Source organism: Epinephelus fuscoguttatus, linkage group LG6 (assembly GCF_011397635.1).
Source record: "Epinephelus fuscoguttatus linkage group LG6, E.fuscoguttatus.final_Chr_v1".
In the NCBI taxonomy this organism is placed as follows: Eukaryota; Metazoa; Chordata; class Actinopteri; order Perciformes; family Serranidae; genus Epinephelus; species Epinephelus fuscoguttatus.
Window position 1 is genome coordinate 15,656,176 of NC_064757.1, and position 19,302 is coordinate 15,675,477.

The 19,302-nt window shown below is 39.6% G+C and overlaps 1 protein-coding gene across 2 annotated transcripts; it reads right to left on the reverse strand.

Moving 5' to 3' along the window:
* Window positions 1-1,714: 1,714 nt before the first annotated feature.
* syn1 (synapsin I) lies at window positions 1,715-13,440 on the reverse strand. Of its 2 annotated transcripts, none has more exons than XM_049579235.1 (14): window positions 13,198-13,440; window positions 12,460-12,912; window positions 11,387-11,444; window positions 10,067-10,158; window positions 9,741-9,897; window positions 9,536-9,625; window positions 8,943-9,005; window positions 8,697-8,839; window positions 8,527-8,601; window positions 8,326-8,428; window positions 8,106-8,237; window positions 6,825-6,894; window positions 6,135-6,669; window positions 1,715-4,887 (listed from the first exon to the last, which is right to left on the reverse strand). In XM_049579235.1, the coding sequence occupies exons 2-14, from the start codon at window positions 12,774-12,776 to the stop codon at window positions 4,860-4,862; spliced, it is 1,863 nt and encodes a 620-aa protein (XP_049435192.1). In that variant the 5' UTR covers window positions 12,777-12,912; window positions 13,198-13,440; the 3' UTR covers window positions 1,715-4,859. The 2 variants fall into 2 exon arrangements, with proteins under 2 accessions (XP_049435192.1, XP_049435191.1); XM_049579234.1 differs by having other exon boundaries at window positions 1,715-4,925.
* Window positions 13,441-19,302: the final 5,862 nt, after the last annotated feature.

The window sequence follows — 19,302 nt, forward strand, 5'->3', positions numbered from 1 at the left end:
TCCTTTTGCTAGTGTGGGCAAAAAATTACAAAGTGGTATGTGTGAATGATGCTGACTTACTAAGCTAATGTTAGATGCCAAAAAAAGTACAATTAAATCATCTTCCGGAACATGTTCAACATGAATTCATGTCTTTCCTGATCAGATGTGCGTCTGAACTGCTAACCAAACCTAGATTTGTTAGGAGAGAATGGTATGGCCCGCTGGGCAGCTAGATAGGAAATGCAAGCAGGCAGACAGAGCTTTAAAAAAACACAGTGACCTTTTGTGAGGGAGCTGCTATATAACATCCTGCTTGCAAATTGGATTTTGCACTCCAGACACTTTTGTCTGCAATGAAAACTTTCAAGGTAAAACGAAATTGATCCATTTGGTGATTAAAATTGAGCTCACTCCCTCGCTGCATAAAACCATCCAGCCAAAATATTTAGACAGTGCAAGTCATTTTAAAGTTGAATGAGGGAGAATATCTGGATTTCAAAGCATTTGTTTGTAGATGCAGTCATTGATTTGTACAATGAAACACAGTCGTTCTTTTGACCGGGGGATGCATAATACTATTGGCCTGTCTCTCAGCTGCAGCTGCTGCACTCAGATTTGCAGCCCTAATGAAAGTCCAAAAGACAGTGCAACATAATACATGTGTGTTTCCACCAACACCATGAATTAGGCCTTTATGCTAAGGAGAAAAGATAGGCTCAAGTATGATGAGTGGCATTCAGGGAGCCTTTTGTGTGTATGTGCCAGATTAGTTTTGTTTAATAGGATTATGCACACATTGATGTTTATGTTTTCTGTGTGATTAGGACTCAAAATCATGTAAAATGTATGTCTCAGAAGACACAATAATGAGACCTCTTTGCATTTTAACACAAAAGAAGACAAAACTCCAATAAGAAATTTAATTTCTAAAATAAAATTAAGATCCTATTCAGTTGGAATATAGCAGTGAGCATGTGTTTATTGAGTTTTTGAGAGAGATGCACTTCCAGTTTTACAATTTAGCTCATGCTCCTATGAGATTTGAATGCACATACTGTAAGTTGCTTTGATAAAAGCATTTGCCAAATAATGTAATGTAATGTAATGAATAGCTCTGATCAAACAGTGGGGACATAAAAAGGTATACTCATTACACAAGTGTAAAATGAATTATGTAACCTGATTAATCTTGTACAGAATTGTAGGCTCTCATAGTCAGACTGCAGTCCCACACCACCTTGTGGTCACATTAGTATGACTGCTATTACAACTACTGCAAAACACTGTTGAGCTGAGCAAAGTGTTCTCAGTTTACAGTTTGCAACATACATCTGATAGCATGTTTTATTGCTTTAGAGATGTTTACAAGATCTAGAGACTTTTTTCAGCTTCTTCCTGACCTCACATTTTAGATATTTTTTTGCTTGCTACTATGCACAATACTAATAGCAGAATGACCTGTTAACTAAACACTGTCAAATAGAGACATGAGCACATCAAACACAGTTCCCACCTGTATAACATTCTATTCCAAGGTCAAAATTATTTTTTAGATTTCTTGATATGGATGCCAAAAACAATTTCTACCCTCCAACCCTCGACATTGGGGGAAAAAAGGACGACAGAAGAGGAATCTTTCTTCCAAGTTGGACAGACATGATTAACTGAAACTTAAACCCAAAAGAATGAGCGTTAACACTGTTCTGTATTCAGTCAATAACAAATACAACAGTTATTATTGGTCATAGACTTTATTAGACATGTGCATGTTTTAATAACATACTCATTTTCACATAATATAGCTACATTGCATATAACATCAAATATTTTTTTTTACATTTAATTCAATAATCCACCATGATTTACAGTATGCAGTATCTTATTTTTTGATTAACAAAAAACCTCAGCTTTTTGATTCTTGCACTTACATTTATGATGTACGTTTTTGAATCTGGCAGGCATCGACTGATAATCAGTTCCACTCAGATTAGTAAGGATTTAATCTTTTCACAATGATTATACAATGCATTTAGAAAACAATAAAACCAAGCTGTAAGGAAAAAATGTACATTCACAGTCAGATATATCCACTATAAATAATGTAAACATTTTCAAAAGAAATGTGTGAATATCAAAAACATAAACGCGTAAATCTACGTCTTTGCATTGGTGTCACAGCTCGTCCTGTCAGTCTCAGGAACTGCCTTGGCAAATGGTATGTCTTAATATGGCCAGCAGGCCTCTGAGCGACAGTATGACATTTTTCAAAGTTAACCATCCATGCTAATCGTGATGGCTCATTTTCATAAATTACACACTCAGTGTAACAATTACACAAAGCTGCTCTTACTGATTCTCTTGGCGTTAGGCTGTGCCACGATAAATCTGACAGTAATGTACTGACACTGAGTCACTGTAAAATTTAAAAATGAAGCCCTGAATCACTAATGCATAAACATACAAGCCCCACATAGTCCTGCCTTAATAGAAACAAAGAAGCATGTAGAAAATAATTGAAACTAAAAAGCACAAAGTAAAAAAATAAAAAAAAGTTGAGAGACACACATAATATCAACAAGCACAAATAGCAGCTGGGGATAAATGTGACAATCTGCATCACTCAGAGCTCTGTACAACACATCTATTTGGTTTGACCAGTTACAGAACAACATTCACACGTTTATGCACCATTGAGCACAAGGGGTCACTGTGGCTACACAAAACACAGGCTGCATGAAGACTCTGCAGGGGAACCAGGACTCCTTTATACTTTTGGCTATTGGGCCATCTCTAAAAAGCATGATATTGCCATAACTACGTCGACATTCGAATGGAAAGCACTCCTTCTGGAAGACATTGTTAGTGCCTGGAAACAGAATAGTTTTTCCGTAGTGATCAAAGAAAGGGTTGTCAGTGCGAGGGAGGAGTTCTACTACTACCTACTGCAGGGGTGCATCCCACAGTTGACATTCCTATACCTTTACATTATTTCTTTACTGTATAACCTCTTCTTACAGACTATGAACCCATTGAAAACTGGGAGGCATATATGGAAGCAGGAAGTCTGCTGCACTGTATGATACAGACTCGTGTTTGGAGATACTTAAGTGCAAAATCACAATGCATTGACTACTGTTGAACCTTAAAATCAACCTAACATAATCCTCTAACTTGCTGTACATCCACTAACTTCATGGCTGGTTTACAGTCAGACGCTTTTTCATTCCATTTCTTTGAAATCAAGGGATTATGAAATGAAAGTGTCTGTTAATAATCTAGTTTTTCACTAACTGTACCTGAACAGTTGCAAACCCTACGCTGTATCCTGCTGTACCGCACCTACCACAGACACAGCAGCACCCCAGGGTGGGAACACCGAGTTGTTGCTTTGTCAAGAGGCAGATGAATAAACCTGAAAATATAGACTTCATACATCAGTCAGTGTCACTGTATTCAAGTATAAGTTTTGCAGTATACTCTGTGTGCAAATGCATCTGAAATTATAGAAACATTCTACCTCATTAAAATGCATGCTCTTCCTTCATTATTAGTAAACAACCACGATAAAACTGTAATGGAAGACCCTCACCCACATACAAGTGTCACAATCAATTGGACATCCCTGAGACAACTCCATTTGATCTGACGTTCTTGTCTGTGTAAGGCATGCGTTCAAGGTGGAGAGCTTTCGGGCGTTTGCTCTTGTGCGACAAAAAACGGGAGGAAAAGTGGAAGCAACAACATCCTCACAACATCTACTGGGTTACTCTACTAATTCAACTACATGTGACGACACAGTTACAAGCGCCAATGTCAGGGGTTGGAAAATGCGACCATTGCCTCCTGTTGACATGCAGCTAAGACATCACCATGAGCGGTCAACAGCTCGAACAGATCTAGCATTAGCTAACACTGGACATTCTGTGTGTGCAGCTGTGCTGAGTTAGGGATTGTACAAAAATTAGTAGGGGTGGAGGGGGTAAAAAAAAAAGTGGGGTTATTGTTATTTTTATTTTTGCAAAAGGGAGGGTTGTCTGACTTTTTTGAGAGATCAGTTGAGGGTGTTTAATTTTTGTCATATGTTTGTGTGATTACTTATGGAAAAAAAGATAAATAGTAAGTAAATCAAACAGGTGGTTTTCATTTGTGCCATGAAGGAGCATTTTGCCATACGCAGAGGATGAAATAACAGTTTATTTCGCAAACTCTTTATTCAAAAATAGAGAGTGGCTATATTTTCATTATTTTGTTATGTTTACCATAAATATATTATTTTAAGACATTTAAAAACACTAGGGAGTGCCTTGCTTTTTTTATAACATAAAATATTTGATTCTGCACCCAAATAATTTTTGTACAGTCCCTTAATTGATTTGGTTGTTCGGCTAACCAACCACAACTCAAACATAAAGATCACAATGACTTTACGGCACCAACAAACAAGTGGGAGCAATATTTTGTTGTTTTGTTTCTAACTTTTGTGTGTGTGCTCATGCATATACAGACTTTTTTTGTGTTTTGTTTGTGTGACACCATGAGTAGATGACTTACTTAAGCTTGAGGCGAGGCAAGGAATGTTTCAGATATCAGTGCCTAAATTTTCTGTGTATTCTACTTTTTGTTCATTTGAAAAGGTTTTAAGTATTTAGGCAGTGGGTGTCAAGTGTGTACATTTTCATTTCAGGGTCAATGTACATGAACTGGAGACGGCATCCTGTTGGTCCTTGTTGGTTGGGGGAATCTGTCCTTCAGTTTGCCTGTCCATCTTTCTGTCAGTAGGAGGAGGAGGAAGGGGGCTTATGCCGTCTCAGTCTGAGAAGAGACTGGCAAAAGATTTGCGTAGATTGCGTATGGTTTCAGCCTTCACCTCGTCCTGGCTAAGGCTGGCTCGTGGCGCTGGGGTTTCTGGAATGTTGAAGGTATTGGTAAGAGACTGGGACTTGCTATAAAGAGAAGAAAATGGCAATAGAGGAGAGGAAGAGGCTATTAAAGTCATGCAGCAAACCCATGGAATGAAAAGACTGGAGCACGGCAAGACAGAGAGAGACAGGAGAGAAAAGGCTCAGTAAAAGATGATAAAAGCGCATTCCTTCTCTATGGTCATTCAGTATCCCCTTATCATCTCAAATATGATATGAATAGTGAATGACTTTACAGGATGCAGAGATGCATGTTTGTTCTTTTTTTAAATCAGGGATTGAGGACAAGTGTTTTATGTCTCCATTTCAAGACAAGAAAGCACAATGCAATCTGATTAATATAATCTAAAATTAAGATTATGTGAATTGTCTGTGCATAAAACCTAGCCTCTGTATGTATTGAACAATCATACAGACTGTTTTGCAGCTAAATTCTCAAATACAGATAAAATGTAAGTATACATTGCACAGCTTTGATAGCTTCAGATCAGAATGAGCACTATAAGTTGTCAATAGTAGTAACGAGCCTATTTTTGAGTTTAGTTTGTCTTTTTTGAAAACACAAATCTGTACAGTATTACAACAGGCTATTATTTTGATTATATGTAAACATTAATGAAATACTGTATGTTCCTTATAGTTATCCTGTCTCACTTTAATTTTGTGGCTGAATGTGTATCAGAGGAAGATTCAGTTGAAATTACTTTACATATGGCAATAAGATTTTATATCTTATTTGTTTTATCAAGAAATATTAAAATCAAGAGACAAAATTGTTATTTCTATGTCATAAATGAAAAAAATAAACTACTTCTAAAAGCTCAATAATACGGAGTAATACGCTGCATTAATAGTTATTTACATTTTTATATATGAGAAAACTCATTTGAAAGTAGGATTTAGAGACTCTGGTAACCTTTGTCCGAGAATATGCATTGTGACAGATGTGGTAGATTCAATATGGTGAACAACTGCAAGCCAGCTTGCTGTTGTCTGAGGACAATCTGAAATGTTATGTTTTGTGAAACTGTTGCCAAAGGACTGAAAATGTAAGAATCGATAAATCATGCACATTCAAGTGGATTGTTTGTCAATAAAGAGCATGAATAGATTTCCCATATGGCATGCATATCTCAGTGCAGGCAAAAAGTAGGAAAGGATCAGCTCTAAGGTTCAGTTTTGAAAAATGAGAGGGAACTGATCCCAAATCATTTATCATAAGCAATTACTTACTTTAGTTGTGGAGAGCCGCCCATAGCCGGGTTGTCCTGGCTAGGTTTTTGTGGGGGCTGAGGCTTTTGCTGCAGTGGGGGTCGTCCGCCTGGGCCCCCCTGGCCTTGAGCAGCAGGTCGGGGCTGCTGGGTAGTGGGTCCTCCAGAACGACCTTGCTGTCCAGGAGCCCTCTGTTGCTGCGCCCCTCCCTGTGACTGCTGCCTAGGGGGCTGGGCAGGCCTCTGCTGTGGTTGGCCTGTTGGAGGTTTCTGGCCAGGGCCTGCAGATTTCTGCTGCTGGGTGACAGACTGTTGCCTCTGAGCTTGAGGCGAACCTCCTTGGCTTCGCTGAGGAGAGCCCTGACCAGAAGGAGGTCTCTGGCCTTGAGAAGCTCCCTGACCTGGTGGCCGTGGCTGGCCTGCAGGTCCTTGGGTAGCCTTAGCCTGGGCACTGGGGTCACCAGCAGCAGGGTTCACAGCAGATTGCTGGGCCTGTGCAGGAGGCTGGCCTTGAGGCTGTGGGCGCTGCTGAGGTGGGGGGCTTTGCTGTGGACCACCTACAGGAGATAAACAAAAGCAGCAATCACATTCAATTGCTTTCTTAACATGCTTGCTTTTTCAGACTTAAAAATAAAGATAAATGATTTCTAAACGAAATCAAATGGCATCTTTTAACCCAGTGTTTTGTGATTGTGAAAGATCAAGTTCTTACCCTGAGGTGAGGGGCGTGGTTGAGCCTGTGGAACTTTGGGCTGTGAGACAGGCTGAGGAGACACTGCTCTCTACAAAACAGACAGTAGTTAAAAGGGCAAATGTTTATCACATAACAAAGAAAGAAAAAAACAGTTAGAAAATTATATTTAGTGGAAAAAATATATTATTGTCTTGATTTGTTCAAAAAAACATTCTACTGCAAGATAGACATCTAGAAGCCTAGCATCAAGGATAATTATATTAGAGACTCCTCTGCTATAAAAAGTATGGGTTCACAGCTTCATAAAAAGTCATGAAACATTGCAGTAGTACTAAATGATGTCAGTTGAGGATGTTTGAGTCTTTCTGGCCCTTCAGGTCCATTGTCACGTAGATGATGTCTTGTATTGTCTACAATCACACCACCTCATCTCTACAATTAAGTCTGCGGTGCCCCAAGGATCAATGCTTGGCCCATTACTATTCATTTTTATGTTGTGGCCAGAAATGTGACAGAAATATCCACTTCTATGCTGATGACACTCAATTATATGCACCTATTAAGCCTGACGTCTTTTGTTAAACAGTTTGTCTGATACCTCAGACTATGTCAGCTCACTCAATGAACCCGAAAATACTGTAAGACTCACATGCTGAGTGTTAGTCCGGTCAGACATAAACATCTAGTTTCATAAATTGCCATTTTGATGGCTACAGTTTCGGTGTCAGTGTTAAAATATTAGTGTTATTTCTGACCTCTTTCTATTCTTTGAATCAATAACATTTTGAAAATCATAACTTTTTTTTTTTTTTTTGCAACATGTCCACAGTATTAACCATGCTGTCATATGCAAAGGCTTCGCACAGATGGTTCCACCAGTTGCCTTGAGATTGGTCCAAATGGTAATGCTACAATTCTCAGTATATCAAAATAGTCTGTGCAATGAAGGGCCTATGCTTTGATATTCAAAGCTTTGTGTGGATGGGCACCACATACTCATGGACATGTATGTATTTTACTATGCATTCACTCATTATCTGTTAAGACTAATATAATTTGCATTGCACAGCTGTTATCGCCGTTTCCCTTTACTCAAGTTTTATGCCTACTGTTCCAGCTGCATTTTCTGTCCTTTCTTTTATCGTAAGATATTATGAGAAACCTTGTGTGTAACTGTGCAGCCTAAATAAAAACAGACCTGACCTGACATATTTTTTCAACAGAAGTGTGGAAAATACAGAAAGGTGGAAGATTACTGGGGTCAAAAAAGAATACTTTTTGGTTTGAGAGCAACTGTACCTGCTGCCCTGCTGTGGAAGAGCTTGTAGTGCGAGGAACAACCAGGTTCATCCTGGAAATCACCAGCTCTGCAATCTGAATGCGATCCTCATCCTGCTGGTCCCCAATCAGTGGCATCGAGCAGTCATCAACCTAAAATCCACATATGATGGTTTTAATGGATTTCCCTTAAGGTCAGAGACATATGATTTCCTGATATCATTATACTGCCATCTAGTACCTCTATAATGTAGTCCTTGCCATCTTTACCATGTAGAGCCTCTACAGCGCAGATATCCAACCCTCCAAAAATGTCAGAGCAAGAGTCCACCCACATTCTGTACCTATAATAATGTGATAAACAGAGCTCTTATAGTACAGTGAAACATTATGGGATTTACAATCTCATCATCATCTCTCATCATAACTCATGAGCTCTTACTTGTCTGACATGGCCACCTGCTCAAGCATAGATGAGCCAGTGTTGGTCTTCCAGTTGCCAGAAATTGATGTTCTCCTGTTCGTTTAGAAATGAATTCAATATTTAACAATTTTCATTTGTTTTAAACATATACTGATGTGTCAGCTCTTTGGTAGTAGTCTGAAACTCACATGTAAGCTTTGTAATTGTTGCCAATCTTCTGGATGCGGACATCATACTTTGCATCAATGAAGGGCTCAGATGTGGCGTAAGTCTTGGTCAGTGCCACAACACTGGCAATATCTTGAAAATCATATTGATTGTCCACTTTCACCTAGAGCAGCAAAGGTAAAAATATAAATATACTAGCATATATTGGTCCCAGAAATACTGTGTTTACACTGAATTGCATTAACCCTTGGGCACTCCAGTACTACCTTTCCCATTCCTGAGTGAGCATGGCCCATCTTTACCACTACAGGAAACCGAGGGGAGGTAATCTGTAACAAGAGCATTATCACATTATCAATTACTCAGATTTCTTATAAATGAATTCATCATGGTACTCTAATTATTAAAAAACACATTTTAAATGCATTTCAATCAAACAGAAGTGACACACAGCACCCCTTCTCTTTTTTCTTCAAGAGACTCTGATTCATATTGATGTCTTGAAAACCAGCCCAATACTGTCAGCCTGTGACTGCAGGGGTGGAGATGATTGCTCTGCAGCAACAGACTCAGTGTAACTGTACTGTCACAGACTTGGCAGACGAATAATCAAAAACTCTGCCTCTACCCAGAACGAAGAAAACGGGACACTCCCCAGAAAATTAGATTGGATTCAGCTGCTACATGAGATGGAATATTGACATGGAAGTGAATTACCTTCCTAATATGTGACCCGTGCAGAGGGGTGACCTGTTTGTGACTCTTTAGGGGTTTAGCAGTAACACATACCCATCAGCACAAGTGGGAAGGGGGAGGGGAGATAGAGAGAGAGAAGGAGAGCAGATGGCAATGGACTCACCATTTCCTTGTGGTTTGGATAGTAAACCTGCTCTATCAGTGGGAACTCCTCTGGGCCCAGTTGCTTGAAGAGTCTAGACATCTGAGCGAACTAAAATAGACACAAATATTCAGGATGGATCATTTGTAACCAAAAAATGATGTATCTATTCAGATACATTTAATGTGCAATATGTTTTCAAATTAACTAACTGAATAAAACTTACCACCCATGGCTTGTCACAGAAATTATAGACAGAGTGCAAAGTGTTAACACTTGGCAGTCCAGCATACTGCAGACCAATCACTATATTCCGGTGGTCTCCATTCTTGTCCATGCTGAAGGCATGCTGTCTGATCAGCACAAAGTCTGGCTTAAAGGATCTGTGACAGAGGACATTAGCAAAATATTAAACACATTGCAAAACAAACTGAGCAGTTATGAGGCCATGTCATTCAGGTTATAAAGGAATTTGAGCAAACTTCAACATAACCTCAAATTTGCAGCAGCACTGCAAGCTTAATAACTAGAAATACTTTGCAGAGTACTTACTTAGTAACCTTATGCCCACTTCTGATTGCATCAATGTCCACATTGTAGGTGCCCATGGAATTGACCACCAGACTGATTTCAGAGAATTCTGCCTAAAAGGACAACGTCAAGGTCAATTGAACACCATACAAAACACTAGTATCCTGATTATAGCAAGAGGATGGGAATAACCACATATTCTACATGAGCCAGGTTGAACAGGGTACACATACAAGATGGCAGACTTTATCTGAAGTGTGTTCTACCTGTTAAGAGGCCACAGGGGAAATAATGGAAACGACAGCGCAACATGAAGTAGAGAGACAAAAATAGAAGGCTAGGAAAATGCCTCAGGCAGCGGAAAAGATCTAAAAACTTTCAGGGTGTCCTCAAAGTGCTGCTGGGTGCATTACAGCAAAACTAACCACCTACACATACTGTATTAATAAATATTCTTAAGAGGCTACACATTATGGTTCACAAATTTACCAGATTGACTATTGGTGAGTTCTCAAACAAAACAAACAACTGATTCATCTATATAAGTGATTACACTTAAAAATTTGCATTAGTCAGTCTGGCTTTGTGGAGGCAAAGTGTTTCTCTTAATCAGGTGTCACAGAGCACACTTCAGCGTGATAATGAATGCAGCATCTCCCTCTCATAGCTATCAATACTCACTCAGTAGTAAACTGGACCCTGGGACATTTATCATTCTAAAGGCTCTCTGTGAACGCAGTAATAGCTCCCATTGTACTAGATGATTCATCTGTTATTTACTGAAGAAACCATGAATCATTGGATGTTAGTATCAAGCCTGTTGTTGATCAGTGCACCTAAAATGCAAGTTGACATATTAGTAAGATTTACCCAACGGAATGATTCACCAAAGGACTTAGAGGTGACAGTGCCTCAGAAAATAAAAATGTGAAAACCAAAACAGGATCAAAGTGAGGACAAAGGATGCATAATATGGGCAGAGGGACATTTTCCATGGATAACAGCTAAAACAATCAGCTTGTCCTAAAATAATGCAATGCCTTCAGCGACAGAGGAAAATAACCCTACTTCTTCAGTTACCAGTTCTTCACATGAATAGATCAGACACAATTTTATTTTCTAACAAAACACAAATAAATAATTTCCTCTGAAAGACTGATGCAACATCCCTTCAACTGAGGTCCACAGTCTGGTCACAATGCTCAGTAAAGCTGGGCTGGTTTATTTTTAACTAGTCGAATCACTGTCGTCTTTATTTTACATGTTCCCTGTCCTCCTTGTGGGGAGTAAAGATATACACTAACACAGAATAAAGCAAATAGTTGCATGTGTAAAACCTACCTGTTCCACCTTGATGTCAAATTCACCGTGGACCTTTCTTCCTCTGAAGACCTTTACCCTGCACGTGAAATGAGGATTTGAATCCAATTTGTATCCAGACACGAAACATGAATTTCATTTTGCAAATGTCTCCTGTAATTGACAGCTGACATTTTCTGCAGCAACATTTCAAAACACAGAATATTTCTGGAAAATGAAAGAGTGAGTGTCAGATACATAAAATAAGACGACATCAAGGGAACAAAATGCTATTTTGCCACAGATACAGCAATCTATTAGTGGCAGTGCTGCATATTTTTAATGCTGCAACTGCTGGATAAGCATGAGGATCAAGCAGTTCAGCTGTTTAGAAGGCACTACGCAGCATAAACAAAAAGTACAGCTACATTAAGTAACATTATCATAACCTACCTGGTGCACATAAGGACATAAATACTGGTCTATGCATTTTACATGCACCTTATTAAGCATAAATATCCACATCTCCTGACTGCTGTGATAGAGCAGGGGAACCAAAGGGCCTCTGTGCTGTAGGGTTTTGATGTTTTGATGCACAGATCTACATAGTTTATTATCACCAAGGGTGTCATCTTGGGACAAGAGCACAGTGTTTTATCACCTCTGCCTTGTGCGCAAAGCTCCAATGAGCATGCATAATGTATACTGGTGAGGAGGCTTGACTAACCATATGCATGCATTTTTCTGCTCAATATGCTCCTACACCCACTTGACTTGAAAATACCTTCATCATCATGGTGGCATTAGCCCATACCCAGTACACTGGCCTAATATTGCAAGATTATTTCGACACGAGCAATAGCTGATCGCCAAATGAAAATGGCTTCTCTTCCTTCAGTCATTTGCGCTTTTTTGCCATGGCACTATCAGTACACAAACACATCTGCAGGGTGTTTCAGGTCCGAGCAACAAGCCACCGGCCTTCACACGTGATATACCTCACGGCACTGGATGAATCATATGACCTTCTAGATGTTAGGGCCACTGCAACCCACGGTCTGGCACACATTTTTGTCTAGACGAGGCACCGCGCTGGCAATGCGCACTGCTCTTACCAGTCGGTTTGCTGGTCATCGATAACCAGGAGGATCTTGGCACTGCTGGTGACTCCTGCTCTATCAGCTGCCTCGGATAAGGTGGCAGCCGCAGCAGCTGTGGTCTGTTTGACAGCATTAGATATGGATGAGAAGAAGCTGGAGCCTCCACCTGCAGGCTGCTGCGGCTGGCTGGCGGACTGGCGCCTCTCCGTCGGTCCGGGCGACACTGCGGGGCTTTGCTGCGGCGGGTCGGGGCGTTGGAGATCGGTCATGTAGCCATTGGGCAGGTTGGACATGAAATTGCTGTCCGAGAGTCGTCGACGCAGGTAGTTCATGATGGAGACTTGTTAAAATGACGGAAAGAGGGGTCCAAATATCCTCCAACTGGATGCGACTTACAACTTGGTGTTCAGTAAGAAAACGGAATGACTAGGCTACTTTTCCATGTGCAGAGACGGGGATCAATGATTCCTAGAGAGGAAACAATGTGGTATTAATCAGGTGCAGATTTTTAATATCTGATCACACAAGTAAAGGGATCGTGACTGTGTAGCTTAAGGAATTAGCTCAGGTAAAGCAAACACACAGCATCACAATAACAGCTGAGAAAATAAGGGTCCGCAGGACTGACTCAAACCAAATCAATTATTTCCAAATGTATCTGATGCATTTTGTTAATAGACCCACCTATCAGAGTAGACACTGTTGTAGCCTGATTAGTAGTAACTGTGATAACAAGAGATGATGAAAGCCTACCTGGGAGTGTATCCAAACTGATCCGCCCCAAGGATGAGGTGATGATGCCTAATTATTATCTACATATAGGTGACTGTCATGTCCTCTGTGCAGGCGGACAGGCCGTGCATCGGGCTTAAACCTGTGAAATGAAAGCTACAGTCCTTCCTGCATCACCGCCGTTCTCCCCGTCCTTACCCTCAAGCCCTAGTTTTTTCCGTCTGCCCTGCGTCACTCCCAGTCATCCTGAGGGAAAGGAGTCTGCAAGAGAGTCAAGGTTGATAAAGTGCAGGACACGACTTCCGGGCTTTGCTTTCACAATAAATGCACAATGACGAGGTTTTTGTTTTAAATTCATTTTGAAAGCCCAACTGATATTTAGGCTCATACATTATTAATAGTAATAGGCCTAGATTTAATTGCAAGGAGGGAGATTTATTTCTCTATTGAAAATCAAAGTACCTTTTTATATTATCACGAGATAAGATAAGACTTTATTAATTCCACACTGGGAAATTACCACATCACAGCAGGTCAAGAGAAGCAAGAAAAAAGTGATTGTGTGATAATTAAGGATAAAAATGCTACAAAAATACAAATGAGATAGTTTAACACAATATATACACTTTTACACTTATAGACCTGCAGATACTGTATGTCCATGTGTGTAGTGTAGTATTTCTTACAGGAAAAATATAAATATTATTGTACAGTCAGTGGTTGAATATTGCACAATAGTAAAATGCATGATGTGTGTATAAGGATATGAACATATAAGTACATGTACACAGACCATTTTAATTATATATATATGACATAGTAGCATTATATAATGAGAGATATACGGATACGTGTACGATATCAGCAATATAATAATAATCTTCATTTATAAATAGTAATCTTTATTTATAAAGCGATTTTCAAAACAGTTACCAAGTGCTTTACATGTCAAAAATTAAAACAGACAAGACATGAAAACAACAATTTTAAAAAGAACTGATAAAAACTTTTGGTATAAAAACTGAGGAAATAAAAGACATTTTAAATTTTGCCTCTTTATGTTTAATGCCATTGTAAATTGAAATTTATGGGTTTGTGGCATATTAGTTGTACAAAAGAAGCACTTTGAACAAGTCACCTTGAAGTCGTAAAATAAGAAAATCTTAAATTAAAATTATTTTAAACTGCATCCCTAAATGAATGTATTTGAAGACGTGGCAGTTGAAATCACTCAAATATCTTGCCATTGTTTTAATGTAAGGGAGTATGATTACACTTCCGGTACTGTTCAGCCTGTGTTTGTCTGACTTGACACAGCTCTGTGTTGGGATATGATGGTGGTGCTGATGAGAGCAGGGTGACAGGGGCGTCGCTCACTGTCAGACATGAGCATGCTGTTGACTCCGTGGGGTGCTTATGGGTGTTGATGTGATACTGCATCCTGTTGTGTTCAATAATGCAACAGTGACACACTTACTGCCTGCCTTTCTGGCCACTTACACAGTGTGGTACTTTGGATTTTCAGCAGAGTCAGTGAGAGATGCGCCATCTGTTGGTGACACCCAGAGTCAGTGATAAACACAGACCCCCGGGGAGTGTTGTGAAGGAAGGATGTTGGACTGTAATATCTGATTCTTATTCGCCCCGGTGCATCGGTCAGATTGCATTTGAGTACTCTTATTTCCTTAAGATTATACATATTTATAAGTGAATAAACCATCTTACTTAGTTCAACCTTAACAACAAAGGCTTAAACATTTACAGAGGTTGTCATAATCAAACAGACACACTGACATAATATTTAAATGCAATAAGCAGCAGTTAATGCTGTGAGATAGCACCAATGAATATTAAACAGTGAAGTAAATCTAATTCTCCTTAAAGCGCGCCCTCTAGTGGCGAAATCTACTATAACTTGGCACAGAGCTCAAGTCTCACCCTCCAAAACAGACTCTACAGACTCTGAGCTGCCCCATTATCAAATAAACAATGAATCTCACGAAAGGAGCACACTAACAACAGGGAAACTAAAAATATACAGACACTTATATCACTTATTGCTACAATTATACAAAGGAGACTGCGGGAGAAATTGGTTATACAATCAGTATTACAGATTGCTCCAAGACCGCATGAATTATCAAGAGCTAAAACTGGAATGCAGCATAAATTGTACATGAATATGAAAATGAGGTGAAAAGGCACACTTCACCCACCAAACTATGACAGGGGAATAATGATTCTGCACTTACTTTATTAGACGCACATGAACGCAAAATCTACAGAATGATGACACAGAGTGCAATTAGGAGTCTGAAAATCCGGGTCCACGTTGCCTGTACATCTGCCTAATGGAAAAAAAGTCCCACAATACTCTTTGGCTATGATGTTATAATTGCCTGTCTTAGTTCTGCTGCTTATTATTTCTGGGCCTGTTTTTACAGCTGCCCCAAATATGCAGCATGCATATTTATTCCACAAAAAGGCCTGATGACTAATCCTCACTGGTGTCAAGGGCCTCCTCTAGTGGCACAAGCCGCACAGCTGGTCATGTGTACAGCCGGTTCTAAACACGAATCTCTGCTGACCACACCATTCTGTCCGGCCCTGGAAACACCACCCCTCCCACAGGCCAGAAAGCTCTTGGAAGTTGCGGATCAATTATCATCACCATTTGGCCGATTGTAAGGGGTACAGCTGCATGATGCCACTTTTGACGGGGCTGTAGATTTGGTAGGTAGTCCCTGTGACTGTGACCAGAAGTGGTCAGCAAGGATCTGGCTGTATCTCCAGTGACGCTTGCTTAGCTGTCCTGATGCAGGGTATCTCACATGAGGTAGTGTACTATCCCATCAATCCATCAACAGGAGGTTTGGGGTTACTGGATCAGGGTCAGCTCAGTTGGAGAACACATACCACAATGGTTTTGCCTTAAGAATGCCCTCCACTTCACTGAGGACAGTTATGAGCACATCCTCTGTAACTGTTTGTGTGCCGATGACTTTGTAGAGTCCTGACTTGATTAAATGGATTTCTCTCTCCGATGCACAGCCAATTTGAGGGGCAGCCAGTGGATTTTAGTGGAAAGATATCTGTTGTTTGGCCAGTTGGTCTTTCAGGTCTTGGCTCAGGTTTGTCTCACCTTGTTTTCCCCAGCCTTGAAGTTTGCACCCTGATCTGAGTACAGTTCTGCTGGGGTTCCTCAGCAGGCAGTAAATCTTCTCAGTGCCATGAGAACAAATCAGAGCTGATGATTGTCAGGACGTCTAGGTGCATGCAAGGTGTAGTTATCTTTTTTCATTGCATCTGCCATTTTTGATGAGGAATAGCTTGAAGCAATCCATTACTGTGGAATGGAAGGGTAGCTTTGAAAGTCTGAGCCTGGCAGGTAGTAGATCAGCCATATTTTTCTGTCATTGGCACTCAAAGCATTGGTACTGGTTGCATGCCTCTCTTGAATGCAATACCCTTAAAGTGCAATGCAAATACTCTTTCCATACCCGGATGGCAGACTTTGAGTCATATTCCTGGATTAGGAGCTTGGTTATTGGATGACTGGGATGGAGAACAACTGGGTGGACAGCAGACTCCTGAATTCCTTCAGCTTGCCTAAGTCGGCCTCTCTCTGTTCAGCTCTGTTATCTTGTCAAACTCAGGGGCTAAGGTGAGGATATGGCTACTTGTTGGCACAGGTTTACCAGCTTTGAATAGATTGTGTTCATCACAAAAACTGTCTTGCTGGGCCTTATGGAAGAGGAGCATTTCTGCATTACAATAGCTGAAAGCAGAGTGTTTACCATCTTCACCAGCCGCCCCCTATAATTCCCAAACTGTGGCATCCAACAGCTCACTCCAGGTGTTGAACTGAGAAATATCTGGTACAGCATGGTCAGCATCAATGGTAATGATACTACAGGTGACAGATCTCTTGAGCTCAACAGTGTCATCTGAGGGACCGGAAGCTGGTTTGACTGGCCAGTCGCTATATGTCACAGTAGAAATGCAGGACCTTGGCTCCATCGATTAGGCTGAGCCAACTCTGTCAGCTTCTTACCTCTGGTGAACACTGCCTTTTTTTCAACCATCAATATTTTTTTTACCATCCAATTAATTTTATAATTTATCACGTAGTAGAATGTATGAATTAGTTTAAAACAAATTTCTTTAACTTTATTGGCAATTAAGTATCGATTGGGTAGAAGCCATCCTTATGGAGCAGAGCTCTTACTGATTTGTTGTTACTAGAATTACTGGAAAAACAAATTTTGCCTATTGGAGTGTCTGATGGAGATATCAGAATCAGAATCAGAATCAGAAATACTTTATTGATCCCAGAGGGGAAATTGTGATTTGTTTGTCACTCCGATGTAAAGAATAGCGAATTAGAAGTGTGTAAGTGCAAAGCAATGAAATAAAATAAAATCTAAAATATATATTGTCACTGTGCTGAGGTTGTAAGTGTAAAATGTTAACTATAATATATACATCAATAGAATAAAACAAGAATAGAATAAGAGTAAACAGTACAGTTATGTGCATGGCACGTTGAATAAATATATACATACGTTTAAGAGCTGAAAAATATAATATTACACAGTTGAATAATTGCACAGAATATTGCACTCAACAGATAATTATGACTTATAACTGCAGTAGGTGAATGAAATCCAATGCCAGTCTATTGACTCAGAGCGGCTGACACTGTGGGGGACGAGTTGTGCAGGTTGATGGCTGCAGGCAGGAAAGACTTCCTGTGGTGCTCTGTGGTACATCTCAGGGGAATGAGTCTATCACTGAATGTGTTTACTTTGGAAACTGCACTGCGTGGTGGTAACTGAACCAGTGAACACAGCAAGCAACACATTGCTGAGTGAATTTCTTTAATCAGCTGCATAATGCCTGGTGGAGAGTGAGGTATTATAGGCTGTGATGCTGACAAATAAAAATAATGACAATAAATAATTTTTTTTTTTAGGGTGTGAAGGATATTGGAGCTTAAAATATTTATTATATTTTTTCATATTTATTCTATTGCAAGACAATACAAAACACTAACAACAACAAAGACAGTGATTACAAAAGTGAATATGGGGACAAGGTAATCATTGGAAAACCTCTGGAACGGGTCATCAGGGAGGGTGGCAGGATCATTATTGCATCTTACAGTTATTGATATGAAGTCTGGGCAAATATTCTTTATTGTTAAAACTGCTGTTTCAGTGTTATTACTATTATTATCGTGATTGCAGGTGGGTTGTGTTTATTTACTTCAAAATGTCTGGTTAATGTCTGGTACTTTATACAGATTAGATAGATAATAGATAATTCATCTTTTTCTGAAGGAATTTATCACTATTTAATGAATTATTAGCATTACTGGTGTTCATTTTGTGCAGCTCCCTGCTTCACATACATATTGCAGTGCAAACACTTGCACCTTTATTGAAGAGGACCCACTGGAGGAATTACTGTTTCTCATTTGGGAGTATAGGGGATTGTGTTAACAGCTGGTTTGACAAAGTAGAGTACAATTTCCTGTGTCTTGAAACAGAATGCAGTGACCAATAGTTAAAAATGTACACTAATATTTCAATTGAATGAAAAAAATTGCAGCTATTCAAACTACAAACTGAGATACTGTTGCATCGCCATGATAAATTTCAATTTTCTAAATAAAATAATGAGAAAAGCACATTTTCAGCTGTTTCCGGTACATACTTGAGAATAATGAATGCCACAAAACAAGAAAAACACAGTGGTGCCAATTCCAATCATTTTAAGCCCAGATTCCTCACATTTCTAAAATGTTTACAGTATATAGAATGTGTTGGTGAGCAAACATGTAATGCAATACTGGTTTATAGTAAAGAGCACGTTGCTATTCTTGATTTCTTTTTTCTAATGCATATGTAGTATGACTTGTTATTGCAGTGTATGACTTGGGGAGGCACTGTTGGCCTGAAATTGAGCTCAACATAACACATCACATGCATGTATTCACAGCAAGTCCTTCATATGTGCAGCTCTTTCTCATTTTTGAATCAGTCTTATTTACAGCTGCCTTCTCCCTGTTAGGACAGTAATCAGTATTAAATGGACTGAAACAGGATAATATATCAGCCAATA